General features: G+C 38.5%; 1 protein-coding gene across 1 annotated transcript in view; it reads right to left on the minus strand.

The window, feature by feature from the left end:
* The window catches only part of cpne4a (copine IVa), a 75,989-nt gene that overhangs the window by 45,643 nt on the left and 10,856 nt on the right, over nt 1–19,490 (minus strand). The window contains exon 2 of the mRNA XM_073872394.1: nt 18,391–18,578. Within this exon, the coding sequence (XP_073728495.1) occupies nt 18,391–18,561 (171 nt within the window). The 5' untranslated portion in view covers nt 18,562–18,578. The remainder of the gene's footprint in view (nt 1–18,390; nt 18,579–19,490) is intronic.

The raw sequence follows: 19,490 nt of genomic DNA on the forward strand, positions 1-19,490 counted from the left end.
GTTCTTAATTTCAAAATATGTGTTCTGCGCCTCGAGTGATCCTATGTGCATCACGTGTCTTGTCAAAATAAGTGCCTGCTGTACACGCATCAAAACCGTTTATGATAAAAGAGACGCTAACGTTCACAAAATACATGCTAGACACTCCCTTAATAGTAAACTCTGATTACGCATGAGATGCGAGTATCTGGCAAACACGATCGTCTCTTTTGTCATAAACCCTTTAGACGCGTCTGCAGCAGGCACTTGTTTTGACAAGACACGTGATGCACACAGGATCGCTCGCCGCGCCGAACACATCTTTTGAAATTACGAACCACACACATGACGGGCTACATACATGTTGTGATGAACAACAAAATTGTGATGTTGTGATGAATTTTGACAAAACACGTGATGCACATGGTTCACATGACGCAACAAACACATATTTTGAAAACACGAGCAACACACATGACACTCTGAACACATATTTTGAATTAGCGCCCCTCGGATGAGCAGTCACGAGCCGCCACAGCAGTATACTGTTTACTGCCTAATAATCGTGACCCTGTCTGTGAAATGCAGGCTAAAGTTTCATAATCTAATTTTGAGATTGGAAGCATCAAAGTTTGATTTCACTCATTGATTTTACAATGACTTTTTGACATGGCCTTACTCAGTCAATATTAAAGATATGAAGAATATATATTTTACAGGATGTTCTTTTATATTATGTAGAAACACATAAAACTTGACTTAAGCTGGGTTTTCACAGGCAGTCATACAATTTGTAAAAATCTAAAACCTGATATATATATATATATATATATATATATATATATATATATATATATATATATATATATATATATATATATATATATATATATATATTTATACAACAGTTCTTTCTGGTTCTCGAATCTGATTGGCTAAGAGCCATACGATATTGTGCTGATAACAGCACTGTAACCTCTTCACCTTTCGTATTATTCCGCCACCTAGTGAATGGAGGTCCTAAGCAGGCTCATCTCTGAATGGAAAAACACAGACGCGCTGTTTGAATCACGCTCCGTGTGTCTCATTAGTTGGCTCATAAATCAGTCTGAATCCCCAATCAGAAGTATTATTCCGTCAAAGATCAGCGCTCTTGGATGTTACGTTACAGTTAATGGGAGTAATGTCTTGTCACATCGTGTGGATTATTAACACTTGGAAAGAGGAATATAAACACTCGTTTTTTTTCTGGAGCTATATTTCTTATCAGAACGCGAAAACACCGTGAAACTGCAGGTAAGCCCCGCAGCTTTTAAATGTGGACATTGATCATTTACTTTATCGTGACCTGACTATTAAAACATGTTATGAGATATCGCCACTGATATATTTATAAGCAGCATGCAAAAACATCTCTCTGACACTTATAAAAAACAGTTTTATATAGTACTGACAAGAACAAAGTTTAATAATAATAATCGAGTGCTCGTATCACGTTAAGAATAAATGAGAACGCAATAGTAAAGTTATACAAATAGTTTTATTAACTTTTACCTCGCGCCAAAACAATAACAACACAAAAGACACTATATATGAATTAAAAAACAAGTAATAGTTTGATCGTGACACCAAATACTGCTGATTTGATCTCATTTTGACGATCATAAACAAACAAGGCCAACATGAGAGCCAGGGTATCTCTTTCAGAAATGTAGCCCAGAGAGGGCGGTGGTCAGCGGGGCGAGTGAACACTGATGTCCGCTCATGCTTTGGTTCTCATTCGTACCGAATCTCACTAAGCAAACGTTCAAACAGGCGCTATCTTTACTAATCGACTGCAGATTTAAATATAATACATATACATTCTCGACTGAACTAATCTTAAAACTACACTTTGTGACCAAGAAACGGTAATATAAAGTAACGGCTTTTCTGTCCATTGAGTTGTTATGAGCTTCAAAGCAGCCGAAAGTTTTACCTGTCATTCTGGCCGCCCTCAAATCCGTGGCGGAAGAAGTAGTTCTCAAACAAAGAGGCTTTTAAAATAACTCCGTTGTTGTTTTCTAGTTTTCTTTTTTCAAACGTGTGCCGTCGAACTGTTGTATAAAAGCAATATCGCTCTCGGACTCGTGTGATATAGCTCTATATCATCACGGCTGTGATTGCCTCCGGCACTCGGCCTGCGGCCTCGTGCCTCTGGCCTAATCACAGGCGTGATGATATAGAGCTATATCACACTCCTACTCGAGCGATATTGCTTAAATATATATATATATATATATATATATATATATATATATATATATATATATATATATATATATATATATATATATATATATATATATATATATATATATATATATATATATATATATATATATATATATATAATATATATATATATATATATATATATATATATATGCATTAAAGGAATAGTCTACTCATTTTCAATATTAAAATATGTTATTACCTTAACTAAGAATTGTTGATACATCCCTCTATCATCTGTGTGCGTGCACGTAAGCGCTGGCGCGGGCTGCGACGCTTCGATAGCATTTAGCTTAGCCCCGTTCATTCAATGCTCCCATTTAGAGATAAAGTTAGAAGTGACCAAACACATCAACGTTTTTCCTATTTAAGACGAGTAGTTATACGAGCAAGTTTGGTGGTGCAAAATAAAACTTAGCGCTTTTCTAAGCGGATTTAAAAGAGGAACTATATTGTATGGCATAATAGCACTTTTGGGAGTACTTCAACTCGCCTGAAAAGTCCGCTCCCCTTTTCACTCTCATAATGGGAGAGGGAGGGTGTTACTGCGCCGAGTTGAAGTACTCCCAAAAGTGCTATTACGCCATAAAATATAGTTCCTCTTTTAAATCCGCTTAGAAAAGCGCTACGTTTTATTTTGTACCACCAAACTTGCTCGTATAACTACTCGTCTTAAATAGGAAAAACGTTGATGTGTTTGGTCACTTGTAACTTTATCTCTAAATGGTACCATTGAATGAATGGGGCTAAGCTAAATGCTATCGAAGCGTCGCAGCGCGCTCCAGCGCTTACGTGCATGTATCAACAATTCTTAGTTAAGGTAATAACATATTTTAATATTGAAAATGAGTAGACTATTCCTTTAAGCGTTTTTCATGTTTTTCAACTTTATTTTTCGTCAGATTGAAAGTATCTACAAAGCAATGTTTAAATAAAGTAAGTGATTTAAGGTGAGTTAATGGCAGAATTTGGGGATTTCAATACAAAATTTTGACATGGATATTCATTGTGATTTCTACTGAGCATACATTTGCATCTTCTGTAAGTTTTCCTAGTTAGTTTAGGAAACATTGCACACCTAGTATAATCTCCACATAACATCATTTAGCATGAACAAAAAGCAAACTTTTCGAATTAAACCAGTAAATTTGAATAAACCTCAGTACAAAAGGATAAATCCATAACACAACGCTGCCAAATCCCCATTACAGGGATTCAATGTTTCATTGTAAGCTGTGATTCCAGAACCTTCTCCATATATAACATTACAGGAACATCCTCAGACAATTCTGCGTGAAAGCTCTTTCTTACTTTTACTTTCAGCCAACGTCCCTTGTATATGCTTGAAAGGTGTTTTAAACATACAAAATAAAAAAGGACCATTTGTGTACATTATAACCGTATGAGGGGAAAATTTACGGCTTTCACGGCTGCATATTATTTACTTACATTGCTAATGTTCCTTGATTGCTAATATGCTCATTATCACCATCAGATCAATCAAATGAATCAGATTCTAAAATTTCCCTTGGAAATCGGACATCAGGAAGCAAGCCAAATGCAACACAGCATATAATTAATGGCTTTCAGGAAGATTAATTCTCCAATCAGGCAAAAATTCCTCACTGTCCTTCTGTTTTTTTCAGCCCATGCACTTCAAAATCATGTTTGCACTACTACAAATTGTACCTACAGTATTTTTTATAGTTGTAACTATTTATAATAATTTACATTTGGCATATATAAATATGATACTTCTATATTTGTATATTACTCTAAAGGTTTGCCCTACCGTTAATAGAGTCTGTGTACAGTATATCTCAAGGTGCTTCATTTACTTAAAGGCATTTCATTTACACCATCCATCTGGAGATAAAAGCATTTCTCTCTGTCTAGGTCTATAAATACTGGCACGACTCTTTCAGATCTTTATTTTGTTTAAGATTGGCGTCCATCAGGCCAGCTGCTGCTGTTTCATTAAGTATAGTGCTTGTGCCATCTCAAACATTCATCTGGAGGGATTAAACATCAAAGATGGACCTCAAAGCAGCTGTTTACTACTGCAGGTGAATATGCAGATAAAGCTGTTATCACACCGAACGTGTCACAGTTCTGATGAGGCTTAATGCACATACCAGCACCGTCTGATATTTGCCAGTGCAGGGAATTTTTTAGCACAACTGTCAGGAAACATCTGCTCTGTACTTCATGCAACTTGTTAACCTCTGAGAACGTTCCTTGAGATTCTTCAACATATAGAAAACATTTAATGATGCTTTGTCTATTAAACAGTCCCTCCAGAAAAACGCCAAAAGTCAGTCAATATTTATATTTATGCGGAGGGCCAAATTTTTTCAAATACGTCGCACTTTCGCAAACAAAAATATGTGGGGCTTGCATGATTTTATATTCCGCGCATTTTCGTAGCAAAAATCACATATATCTTAGCAGAAAGTTGAAAAATTTTGCATTTACTTCACACAAACGCAACCATGTCCCCTGTTGCCACGGGAACGTTATGAAGTGACGTGATTATGTGACGTGAACATCATTGCAAAGCTGCAAAAACTGCAAACAGTTTTTGCAAGTTCCCGCAATTTCATTGCATAAATATTTCGCATATTCCATCAAATTTTTTAAGACGCGCCGCAAGATCAAGGATTTTTGCCCGCTACAATCACAATAAAACTCTGCGTTTTTCTGGAAGGACTGATTAAAGGAAAGTTCACCAATATATGAAAAAAATCATAATTTACTCTTATGCCATTCCAAAGAGTGAGAATGACACATGGTCTGGGAACCACATCTTCATTTTCTCGCATTTGAGGCGTGGTTTACGAATGCCCAGAGCCGTTTATTGGGCGCTACGAATCTCTATCAAATGCATCTGTACGTAGCTCATAGCCAATAGTTTTAATTATAGCAAATGACGTATGTAGAGCGACATAAAATCGTAAACGTAAACAATTTTTATCGGTTCGTGTGCACACAGCTGAAAACTATGCAACTAAACTGGTAGCTGTATATTGATATTGAAAAGCAACACAACTTAGTGGTACTGACAACCACAGTACAGGTATAATGACAATATGATATTAATAAATACCACTTACCATTTATAAGTTAAATGGACTTTGTTGACGACGATGCCTAGCAGGTTGGTACTATAAAACTCAGTGGCTATCATGTCTTGCCATATCCAAACATCCTTCTTGGATATAAAAATTGTTTAACGCCAAAAGTTGCTCTTTTTTTAAATAAACTTGCGTTCAAAACTACTTAGAACACTATCTAAGGCTGCATTGAAATGTAACTTCGCGTCAGCTGCCGTGTTGGATAAACAAAACTGCTTCGGTGTGTCGCATTGACGTCGTCATCTTTTTGCTGCCCCCTCCCCATTCCATGCTAGACTTGATGGTGAATAAATTTGTGCGCAAGGCAACACAGGGAAACCCAGGCTATCAAACACAAAAGCATTTTAATTTTAAAATTACTTGTTTTCTTGAACAAAGGAAGTCATCCGATATGGTATGAGGCTGAGAAAATGATGAGAGAATTTTCGCTGTACAGGGTTTATGAGTAAACCATTGCAGGATTTTCACTTTTAGCTATGGCCTACAAAATATAACCATGTTAGCAATTATACATCAAGTAGGCATACTGCTAATGTCTGATCTACTGCAAGAGAGAGCAAATACTGTAAAGTTAGGTACTTATTAATGATTTCACACCAGCCTTGGTTTCCATTGTATGCAACACGCCGGATGGAGGTTTGGCAAGCATAAGCATATTTCGTAAGGTTACATCACATTCTCTCTCTCACATACACACACATCTCACAAACACAACTGCCCCAAGCCATGAGCCCAAACATGTGCAACAACCCCCACAAACAGATCTAATTACCCCTGGAAGCCACATTTACCTTCCTTTTATCCTATCTCACAGTGATTCCCTCGCAGGCATAGTCGCCTCTGATTGTGAATCTACATTCATTCTGCATGTTTAATAGGCTGCTCCCCATTAGGCCATCAGTGGGAAAGAATGAAAGTTTGCTTTGGGGATAATCAGCAAGGACTCATCTCAATGCATATACAAGCACAGCCCAGGGTGGAGGCTACAGCGACAGAGATGCCATTAACCATCTTAACCTCATGTCGACACGCCGGATAACATGTTTCCTTCTTTCTTCTTAAAGAGAGTTTTGTTGCTTTAAATGAGGACAACCTGTGCCAAGGAATGTTTCCTCTTGGTGTCCAATTTAATACAAAGATTGAGACAACAAAGACCTCTGGTTTTTGAACACCTGCAAAGGAAAAGTAGCGATGATAACAAACGGTGAATTTTTCAGGGGGGAAGATGAAAGGATGGAGGAGAAAGATGCGGAAAGTGTGACAATGCCACCTCTAACATAACAACAAGAAAAAAAGTCGGGTATCTTAAAAGGATATTTTACCCAAAATAGAAAATTCTGTCTTCATTTTCTTATTCTCATGTTGTTCTAAACCTCAGTCCTTCCCGAAAAACGCAATTATGCGAAGTCCGGGGGGCCACATTTTTTAAATAGGCCGCACTTTCACCGCATAAATTGCAGATTTCTGCTCGCAAAATATGCGGGGCTTGCATGATAATCCCAGCATTTCTTAAGTCATACAGTATATATCTTAGCAGAAAGTTGAAAAATTTTGCATTTACTTTACACATGCGCAGCCATGTCCCCTGTTGTCATGGAAATGTTAGGAAGGGACCTAATTACGCAACGTGGACATCAATGAAAGGCTGCAAAAGCTGCAAACAGTTTTGCAAGTTCACGCAATTTTGGCAAGTTCACGCAATTTCATTGCATAAAATTGCATAAATATCCCGCATATTCCATCGCATTTTTTAAGAAAACGAAAATAAGCAGGTGTTTTCTCGGACAGGGATTAGTTTAAGCCAGGACTAAGTCTTAGTTTAATTAGGAAATATAACTAGTTTTAACAAACATGCCTTACTAAAAACATGCACTTGTGTTCATTTTGAGGCAAAACAAAGGGCACTGATGTATTTTAAGATATGTCAGTGCAAGTTGTTTTCAGTTTGGACAGCTCTTACATTTATTTCAGTCTAGGACTAGTTTAATCCCTGACCGGGAAACCACCTCATAGCGAAAGACTGCTTTGCTTTACATGACTTGAAGATCTACGTCTAGACGCATAACTCTGCCAACCGGTCATGTTTTTTTCTCACCCTCCATGAATATTGATACCGTTTTTTAAATGTCAAAGAAGTTTAGGAGTATTGGATCATGATAAAGCACAGCTTTAGAAAATGTCAAAGCAAAAAAGACTTTCAAATTCATGACAGCTACACAAAACCTGGAGCATAAAGGACAAAAACGACAACGTATACTGGGGCAGAAAAAACAAGCATGCCATAAACAATCATCTTGAAAGCATTCAGCGCTATTTGGGCTACACACGTGAGTGATAGGCTTAACATTTTTTTACCTAGGGTAAAGTAAAATGGGTGACATTAAAAAACATTTGTATTATTTAGACTGGAATATCAAACAAGTTTAAGGGTGGGTTAATTTTAACTCAGCCAGTATGTAATCTCGCATAGCCAGAGAGGAAGAAGACTTCATAGGTGTTTTCACATGCCAAGGGCCACCCTAGAGGCCATCTGACAGATACATGAAGCAGTGTCATATTTAGTGTCATATTTGGGGTGTGAAAAAATATAAGTTGATATCTGTAGGTCTTTAGGAAACCTTTACACTGTCATAATAAATGGTCAAGAAATGGTCCCTAGCTGTCACTGGGGCAGTAACCTTGTAAAAAGTACAACTTTGAACCTAAAGAGTTCATATTAGTATCACAGAGATAAATATTTGTACCAAATAGTGCATATTAGTACCTCAGAGGTACATATTGGTACCAAAATGGTGCATATAATGCTGCATTCACACCAGCCATGGTAGAGGCGTCAAGAGTGAGTAATTTCGATGTTAAGTCAATGTAAAGACACATTGACCGCGTCTGGAGGTCGTTTTGTGCGGCACGGTAGACACGATTTTGCCTCATTCGCGCGTCTAGTTTGCGTTGCCAAAGTTGAAAAATTTGAACTTTGGGGGAAAAGCGAACCGCGTTAACCAATCAAGAGCTTGCTCTAGTAGTGACGTGATTACAGGAAGCGAGCAGAGTCGCAGAAGCCCCTCCCATGACGCGAATTTCCGTGTGAATGACTCGATGACACAACGCGCATTGCTTATCTAATCTACACAGATGCAACAGTTAATTTTGCAAATCATAAATTGTTACAATAAAAAATATTAACACATGAGATAAGGGAAATCATTGTGGTGAGCATTGTGGTGATAGTTGTTATGTATTGTGTGGCTGTGTTAAAAAATTCTCATGCAAATAACGATTAAAATATTACGTTTATTTTATGTAAATAATAATTAAAATGTTTTCATAAGAAACCTTAATGAATATGAACTTGATTTGTAAGTGTACTTTGGGGTTGGACCTTGCTTCCGTTTCCGATTTCAAAGCCCCCAAACCTTTTCAGCGGTGAGGGTGGACGCAGTGATGTCCTCTGCTGGCGTCAGGTCATGTGTAGAGACAGATCCACCTCCCGTTACACGGCGTGCCCGATTTATGCTGGCAAGCTTGGGATTCCCCCGTCTCCTGACATCATTGTAGCGCTTGGCGCAACGATGGGGAAGCCAGCTAATGAGACAATTGTGGCTATTTCCTCTCACGCCTGTTTAACCGACGCTGATTTGGGCAGGTTTCTCCCATCCCCATACAAAACAACTTCTCTGTCTTTGACTGTTCTTACAAGAACGTCGGTCTCCTCGGCTGTGAACCGCTCCTGGCGTGCGCCTGGTAAATCCGTCATTATAATAGCAACCCGCCATGGAACTTGCGCCCTTGCATTTAAAGGGAATGTTGGATAGCGTTCTGATTGGTTTATTTGACGTTACGCCCAAACCACACCTATGAATAATGAACCTACTTCAGACCAACCCCTTATTGATTTGCGCCTGGCGCAAGACTTATTTCTCCCGCCTGGAAAATAGCAACAGGGCCCAAGATCCGCCCACAAAGTCACTTGCGCTTTGCGCTTCGCACTTGCGTTTCAGATCGTTAAAATAGGGCCCTAAATGTTCAAGCGGCAAACTAGACGCGGTAGACGCGAATATGACACCTCAAAAACGGCTGGTGTGAACCCACAGTAAATGTTTAAGCGACAAACTAGACGCGGTAGATGCAAATTTGACGCCTCAAACGCGGCTGGTGTGAACCCAGAGTAAATGTTTAAGCGGCAAACTAGACGCGGTAGACGCGAATTTGACGCCTCAAACGCGGCTGGTGTGAACCCACAGTAAATGTTTAAGCGACAAACTAGACGCGGTAGACGCAAATTTTACGCTTCAAACGCAGCTGGTGTGAACCCACAGTAAATGTTTAAGCTGCAAACTAGACGCGGTAGACGCGAATTTGACGCCTCAAACGCGGCTGGTGTGAACCCACAGTAAATGTTTGGCGGGAAAACACGCTGCATTAACCAATTAGGAGCTTGCTCTAGTAGTGACGTGATTATAGGAAGCGAGCTGAATCGCAGAAGCCCCTTATGACGCGAATTTCCACGTGAATGTCTCGATGTTAGAATTTCACGTGCGGCTTTCACGTGCGAATGAAGTGAGTAAACTCGTAATGTTGACGTGGTAGACGCAAATTTTATGCCTCAAACACAGATGGTGTGAACCCACAGTAAAAGTTCAAGCAAACTAGACGCGGTAGATGCGAATTTGACGCCTGAAACGCGGCTGGTGTGAACCCACAGTAAATGTTTAAGCGGCAAACTAGACGCGGTAGACCCGAATTTGACGCCTCAAACGCGGCTGGTGTGAACCCACAGTAAATGTTTAAGCGGCAAATTAGACGCGGTACACGCGAATTTAACGCCTCAAACGCGGCTGATGTGAACCCACAGTAAATGTTCAAGCGGCAAACTGACGCGGTAGACGCGAATTTGACGCCTCAAACGCGGCTGGTGTGAACCCACAGTAAATGTTTAAGCGGCAAACTAGACCCGGTAGACGCGAATTTGACGGCTCAAACGCGGCTGGTGTGAACCCAAAGTTAGGATGGGTACTGCCCCATCGACAGCTTGGAACTAAATTTGGACCATTTTTCACCTGATGTATTTTCAATTTTGCATGGCTTATGCATCAGACCTTTAGCCAACAGTCTTCAGACGTGATGTCGTGGCTGAGACGCCGAAGCTGAGACCATCTATATCTATTATTGCACTAGCAATCACATAAAATGCTGAAAACTATTCAGCACCACCTTGGCAACTACACTGCAATGCTTAAGTTACACCACAGCAGTTGTGCTATACACAGTTTCTTAAATAAATGTAAAAATATTCGGCAGTATTGCATCATCACATCTAGCGGCTACAGATACAGTACACAGAAACCAAAATCTTTTAGTTCTGTCAACCTTTTTACATCACTTTACTTTTATCTCAAACCGTGAAATCGGTCTTGATCTGTCTGAGTAAAATGTAAAATGAATACTGAATGAAGCGATATGGAGATATTGTATCATATTCAAAAAAGAAACGCATGCTGCTTCTGTGATTGGCATTCTGGGTAGAGGAGTAAAACAGCTCGGCCTGCCAGAGTCATTCAGATGCGCAGGTGGATGCTGATGGTGACGGTGAGACTCTCACCTTCACTTCTGTCTTTTGTCTTATTATTGTGGAGAGCTGACAGGCAGGGCACTGGATCTGACAAACTGACAGGTCATTATAGCCGACTGCTATGTAACTTTAGACTGTTTCATTTTTCCTGTTCCTATAGCATTGATTTCAGGAGGATGGTTTCATTTCTATCAAAGCTTAAATTATGTGAGGCTTTAAAAATTGTTTTTATGTGAGGGGGAAGAGGTATATATATATATTTTTTTTTTTATATTTGCTAGCATACAGGGTTCCCATAACAAAATTGTTCCTGTTTTTGTGCGAGTATAGCAGAACTAATCATAAAACACACAATAAAAACGCAGACAAGTAGAGCGTAGAGCAGATGAGATTTTTAAAAATTGACTATATGTAGTTGGTGAGACGACATAACTTGTCTCCTACCCTTTTTCGAATCGCTGTCTGACAGGCAATCCAACTATGCCAGAAAAACCTCACCTTCCAGGAAAAAGTAATTGAGGAACATGGCTTCTTGTGGTTGCGAATGAAACCAAATAAAAATCAACTTGACATGTGCTGCGCCCGACCATTTACTACTGTTGAGTTAATGTACTGTTATTCAGCACTGATTAAAATCAATTGTGAAGAAATGGTCCTAAGCTGTCACAGTGGCAATTCCCATTAGAAAATTCCTAACATGTACCATTTAGATACAGATTATGTACACATTTGTTACCAAGATGTTCCTCGGAGGTATGCACTCTTTTGTTGCAAAAGTGTACTTTTTGAAAGGGTACCATCCCATTGACAGCTAGGGATTATTTTTTTTGTTTATTAAATGGACACATTTTCCAGCTCCCCTAGAGTTAAATAATTTATTTTTACCATTTTAGAATCCATTCAGCTGATCTCCGGGTCTGGCGCTACCACTTTAAGCATAGCTTAGCACAATTCATAGAATCTGATTAGACCATTAGCATCGCTTAAAAATAACCAAAGAGTTTTAATATTTTTACTATTAAAAACTTGACTCTTCTGTAGTTACATCTTGTACTAAGACAGACAGAAAATTAAAAGTTGCGATTTTCTATTTTTTATATTTGATGCTAATGGTCTAATCAGATTCAATGGATTATGCTAAGCTATGCTAAAAGTGGTAGCGCCAGACCCGGAGATCGGCTGAATGGATTCCAAAACAGTAAAAATCAAATGTTTAACTCTAGGGGAGCTGGAAAATTAGTATATTTTCAAAAAAGTGGAGTGTCCCTTTAAGCCCTTTTCTCACAGATTTTACGGAAAATGCATCCAGGATTTATCCTGGATCATTTGGTTTTTGGTTCATTCACACTGTGGTGTGTAAAGGGGATTTTAGACTCAATCTGACCAACACTAGAAAGCAATAGCCCCCTTAATGCAGCTGCTATCCAAAATCCCCATTCAGCATATTTTCGAGGGCAAAACATAATTGCCCAAAGAGGCTGAGTGCATTAGAAGCCCTTCACCCCAGACACTAAGGGCCAATCATGTTTTATTGCCAACAGTCAGCACACAGGAGTGCCATCTTTGTGATTCAGTGTGTCTTGTACACGTTTAAAGCGTTTGAGATCATCACGCTGTGTGCTTGAGTTCAGAGCAGCTGTGGTGTGGCAGCGCATTAATTGCGAGCAGAGTCAGCAGCAGGTCTTTGCTCTTACTGACTCATACACAGTTTAAAGCTTGTTTGAGCTCACAGGTTACGTCTGCTGTACTCATACTCATTCAAAAGCTTTCCAGCTAAACAAACAAACACTAATCTTGATCATAGACGTGTATGTTTTTTAAAAAATGGATAAAAACAATGAGCGTGTTACTTCAATGCATGCAATTGACATAATTTCTGTGTGCTTTTAATACATAGCTAAGGTACAAAATCATGAAAAGTGACATTTGTAATGAGCCTCATGCATGAAGTATGAAGCAATTCAGTATAAAAGACAATGCAATGCAATTCAAAAGACAATGCAATGCCATTCAGTTTAATTCAATTTGATTCTAAAGACAATTCAACTCCATGCCACACCATGCAATGCAATTCAAAGTCAATGCACTGCAATTCCATGCATTATAATTCAATTCAGAAGACAATGCCATGCAATGCAATTCAATGCCATGCCATGCCATGCCATGCCATGCCATTCAGTTTAATTCTAAGAACAATTAAACACAATTCAACCCCACGCCACACCATGCAATGCAATGCAATTCAAAAGTCAATGCACTGCAATGCCATTCATTATAATACAATTCAAAAGACAATGCCATGCCATGCAATGCAATTCAATGCCATGCCATGCCATGCCATGCCATGCCATGCCATGCCATGCCATGCCATGCCATTCAGTTTAATTCTAAAGACAATTAAACCCAATTCAACCCCACGCCACACCATGCAATGCAATGCAATTCAAAAGTCAATGCACTGCAATGCCATTCATTATAATTCAATTCAAAAGACAATGCCATGCAATGCAATTCAATGCCATGCCATGCCATTCAGTTTAATTCTAAAGACAATTAAACACAATTCAACCCCACGCCACACCATGCAATGCAATGCAATTCAAAAGTCAATGCACTGCAATGCCATTCATTATAATTCAATTCAAAAGACAATGACATGCCATGCAATGCAATTCAATGCAATGCCATGCCACTCAGTTTAATTCTAAAAACAATTAAACACAATTCAACCCCACGCCACACCATGCAATTCAATGCAATTCAAAAGTCAATGCACTGCAATGCCATTCATTATAATTCAATTCAAAAGACAATGCCATGCCATGCAATGCAATGCCATGCCATGCCATGCCATGCCATGCCATGCCATGCCATGCCATGCCATGCCATGCCATTCAGTTTAATTCTAAAGACAATTAAACACAATTCAAACCCACGCCACACCATGCAATGCAATGCAATTCAAAAGTCAATGCACTGCAATGCCATTCATTATAATTCAGTTCAAAAGACAATGCCATGCAATGCAATTCAATGCCATGCCATGCCATGCCATTCAGTTTAATTCTAAAGACAATTAAACACAATTCAACCCTACGCCACACCATGCAATGCAATGCAATTCAAAAGTCAATGCACTGCAATGCCATTCATTATAATTCAGTTCAAAAGACAATGCAATGACATTCAGTTTAATTCAGTTTAATTCTAAAGACAATTAAACACAATTCAACCCTACGCCACACCATGTAATGCAATGCAATTCAAAAGTCAATGCACTGCGATGCCATTCATTATAATTCAATTCAAAAGACAATGCAATGCCATGCCATTGCATGCCATTCAATGCAATTCCATGCCATTCAGTTTAATTCTTAAGACAATTAAACACAATTCAACCCCACGCCACACCATGCAATGCAATGCAATTCAAAAGGCAATGCACTGCGATGCCATTAATTATAATTCAATTCAAAAGACATGCCATGACATGCCATCCAATTCCATGCCATGCCATGTCATGCCACTCAGTTTAATTCTAAAGACAATTAAATACAATTCAACCCCACGCCACACCATGCAATGCAATGCAATTCAAAAGGCAATGCACATGCAATGCCATTCATTATAGTTCATTCAATACTAAAAACAGTTAAACTCAACGCCACGCCATGAAATGCAATGCAATATGCATACAGAATAAAGCAGCTAACCATCTATTTTTTGCCACACAGCAGTTTGTGCCTTTTTTAATCCAAACGCAGTGACCCCCAAGACGGCATTTGCGGTTATCTCCTCTTACAGCTCCAGATGAATGAGGGATATTCTTGGTAGTGAGATCCAGGCAGAATTGAATTAACAATGTCATACTTTAACTAAAGATTTGATAAAAGCTCCCAGTGTTCAAACGAAAAGTGAAAGATGAACTTTCAAGCAGAGTGAGACTATCGCAGTGGGATATTTCACTCAAATTAGATTCGGAAAAAAACATCAAGGCTATGAAATTTAAGTCATGTGGGCCCACAATACAATAGTACGTATAACTGACATTTACAAATGAACGTGTCGGCTCAGTTACAGCGCTGGATATAGAGGAAATAGGTTAGGGGATGTAAAGAAAATGATATTTTGTCAGCACTGCAGTAAATCACATGCGCTTGTTTATTGGTTTAGAAAAGCAAACCTGCTTCAGGCAAGAGAGTCTATGAGGATAAATATCACTGAATTTTTTGTGTTTCTTAATAACACTTCCAATTGCAATTGGGGATTAGCACAGAGCTTATGAACAAAGGCTTAGTTTATTATTATTACAGTATTTGAGTCCTCCAACGTTCAAGTAAACAGGAGCTCAACATGTGTGCCTAGCACTTTAGCAAAATGGCCTCTATAAAACAAGCTAAATAACTAAACAGATGTTCTTCAAATCAACTTCATAGTGGGGAAGGTCCTTTGAGAACAGACCCTTTGAAAAGAAAAGATAAAGATTACAGTGTGGTTTTCTAAAGAGACAATTCAAAGAACAAGTTCACCATGGGTGACTATGTGAATGGCTAATGAGGACAGTGGATAAAGAGACTGGTGAGAACAGCATCCTGCTGGTGAGCTGCCAAAGCCTTCATAACCTGACAGGGAGCTCACTTCTCAGTGAACATATGCCTTTGCCTTCTGTCATTCACACACACACACCCACACACTTACACATCCACATCCGAATATATATATATATACACATACACCCACCAGACTGAGGTGATGTCTGTCCCGGTGCCCTCATCACAGTTCCCTTTACTTAACCCAACCTGATCTAACAGCCTATTAGATTCGAAACACCTTCAGTTTAGGGAAACAGTCAGAGATCAGACACAGATGTAGACACTGCAGGGAAAAAAATTGACACAAACTATTCAAGCACCTCATGCAGTTAAACTGCACTAAAGTGGCAGATTATGAGGCAAAACATTTTCCATATAAAAAATGTTTCCCTAATGAAAGTTAACAATGGCTGTATTGTAGTAAAAGTGTAGTAGTTTTTTGCATATTGATGACATAAAACTATGGTTTTACTACAATTGTGTTTACCATGCACTGTCAGAAAAAATTGTCAAAAATTATCCATAGCTGTCACTGGGGCGGTGCCCTTTAAAGGGGCCATGACATGAAAATCTGACTGTTTTCATGTTTCAGTGTTATGATTGGGTCCCTAGTGCTGCTATCAACCTAGAAAATTTGAAAAAGATCAACCCAGTAACTTAGTTTTGGTAAACCATTCTCTACAAGCACATGAAAAAATAGGTCGTTGAAATTTTGCTCTCCTTATGATGTCATAAGGAGCTCTTATTATAATAATACCACCCCTTAATCCAACCACAGCACTGCCATTTAGTGCAGAGAGAAAATAATTCACAGAACAATTGAGTTTCAATTTCAACAAACCACCATCATTGTGATCAGTGTTTGCACTTTATCCACTCATGTGCATTTTAAAGGGCACACCCAAAACGGCACATTTTTCCACACACCTACAAAGTGGCAATTTTAACATGCTATAATAAATTATTTATATGGTATTTTGAGCTAAAACTTCACAAGTACACCGTTGTCCCTAAATAGATAATATTAGTACATAAGAAGTGCATATTAGTCCCAAATAGTGCATATTAATACCTCAAAGGTACATATTGGCCCTGTCTCAAATGAAAGGCTGCATCCTCCAGAAGTCGCATTTGTAGGCTGCATACGTCATAAAGATGGTCTTATTTCAGAAGATGAACAATTATAAAGATGACTATTATTCTTAATTTATCATAAATTGTTGTTATACGCTTATGACTTGTAAATGTAGTGCTCAGCTAACTTAAATAAACCAGGCTTGATGACTCATGCATATGCGACCTCCGTTTAAGAAATGTACATTGGTACCAAACATCAAAATAAATGGTGCATTTTAAGACCATTTTAAAGGGTACTGCCCCAGTGACGGTTTTTGTGCTTAAACCATGGTTCATTTTTCACAAGGGTTGTAATTTGCCTAAGGAAGCTAAATGCACATGCTTGGTTTTACTATTGGTATAGGCAAACATTAAGACCAGCCCAAATAAACAGATGCATCATGTACACACTACTACACAGTAATATTTCTTATTAGCTGTTCAGATGTTATTGTATTGAATTAGTCTTCATATATGTAAATATTATCCACTATTGTTTGCCCACTGAATATTTAATTATTTTACTGTGTCTGTAAAATGCTTTTGTTATGAGCTTGTTTTGATTAGATGTAGGGCCTTAAGCACTTGTCAAAAGCTAAAACAGTATTTAGTTTAACCATTAGGGGTGTGAAGGATCACAAAACTCATGGTTCGAATCACATTACGGTTTTTGAGGCACGGATCAAATCCTTTTTCGGATCAGCAAAATAATCTAATTAGAACAAATAAAGAAATTAGAAACATTTATAAAAAAGAACAAAGTTGCACATTAATTAAGGTCTAAAATTGACATTAGGTACAGAAATCTTCTTTATTGTATACATTAAATATAATAATTATTTTTTAAGAGCTACAAAAGTGATTTTCTCCTTGTCTTGGGTTGTTTAATTAACATTAATGACACAGACTTAAGTAGGTCAATTGAGGTTACTGTCCCTTTAAGATAAGCACAGATTGGTTTCTGCCTAATATATCCATAAACTGTTTTTATTAGAAAAAGAATACTGTGTAGATAATTTTGTTTGTATGTGCCCTGTCAAGAACAGAAAGATTTTATGTTCGCTTGCTTTTGGAAATGCGGCTCTCCGTGTATGCACTTTTGAGTGCACTACGTGCGCGCACACAGACGGAGAGTAAATTTCAAACGGCGCAGCATAAACAATCACTCCACATAAAAACGTTGTTTTTCAGTGCTCTAATCGCCAAATGTATGTTAATGGACTACAGTATGAGACACAGTAGTGCAGTTTCTTTAAAGTTTACACATCAAGAGTTCTGATCTTTGAAGGGCATAGGGATGATCACGTCTGACTGGAGCTGGGCCGGACACATTCAACTGCATGTGCGTCTGTGCGTACAGCTGCTCACTTTAGCAACTTTTTGCGGCTAAATTGTTTAATATCACTTGAATGTTAACATTTGTAAGCCTTTGAAACAGATGCAAATGATAAACTTTCCCTATTTAAATATCCGTATTAATCCGCGAATCGCAAACGAGCCGAACTGCGGGTCGTAAATTAAGTTGAAATAACTTAAGCTAATTCAACTCTTCAATTCAATTTGTATCATATATAGCAAATCCTTGTATGTATGAGGTACTTTGATGAAACTGAGGAGGCAAATGAAAATTCCAAAAAAAGTGGCAGATTTTCTATTTGGTCACATACCTTTATATTTCACTCCCAACTGGAATCACACATATTAAAAGCCATAAAACCAAACCCACCTCCAGCCACTGGCCATGGGACTGCATTTTGATGACCACGCACGGATCAGGTTTAGAGAGGGCATCCCTATCTGAAATCCCTTTGCAGGTTACCCGAAGCTCCACTTTGGTCAGGCAAGGGCTGCTGAACAAGCCCAGAGAATTGGCTGCAGACTCGTAGATGTCACTCATGTTTTAGGAGAATTGTGCTGAGAGAGAAAAAGAAGAGACGTTACATATTTATACCTTTTCTCTTTAAAAACTTTGCCCCAGGTGCTGGATCAAGCCATGCCACCCCGTCTCACTTATATTCTGGTCTCTAGACATGACTCCGATTTTTTCATTTCTTTCATCTTTTGCCAGGTGAAAATCATAAATTCAATCCCCTACTAACAGGAGATTTAGTAGGCCTATGAGATTTAGGGTGCCATTCATGTGTGCAAAGTTATGTGCATACGTTTAAAGAGTATTAGAAAAAATTGTCAAAATAAGTACCCCAGCTGTCAATGGGGCAGTACCATTTAAAAAAGTCCTAATATGTTCCCTCAGGTACAGATTTATACATTTGGTACCAACTTAGGCTCTCCTGATTTTCCCAAGTGGTTGATGAGCTCAGGGCAGCATTATGTTGACCTTGGGACAACATTTCAATCAACCAATCAGATTTCAAGTTTAAGTTTAAAATCAGGATTAGCTGCTTTTTACTTATCGTTATCCTCTGGTATTAGGGTTAAGTTATGGTTAGGGTTGGGGTTTGGGGTGGGTTTAGGTTTTATTTACAAAAATGTTGTATTTGGATCAACACAATGTTGCCCTGAGGACATCTCTCACTTGGCAAAATACAGTATGTACATCTGAGATACTAATATGAACTCTTTATAAACTTTATTTTTTGAAAGGGTACATACCCAGTGACAGCTGGGGTACACAATTTGACCATTTTTTTCTGACAATAAAGGGTTTGGGGTTCGTCCACACTGCAATAGTTAACTTCATCCATGCCACTTACTTATTAATTTGGACTGTGTTTACTTACTTATTCATTTAGCTGACGCTTTTATCCAAAGCGACTTATATACAATTGCTATATATGTGTCACAGTGGATTCGAACCCGGGTCGC

The sequence above is a fragment of the Misgurnus anguillicaudatus genome, chromosome 10 (assembly GCF_027580225.2).
Source record: "Misgurnus anguillicaudatus chromosome 10, ASM2758022v2, whole genome shotgun sequence".
In the NCBI taxonomy this organism is placed as follows: Eukaryota; Metazoa; Chordata; class Actinopteri; order Cypriniformes; family Cobitidae; genus Misgurnus; species Misgurnus anguillicaudatus.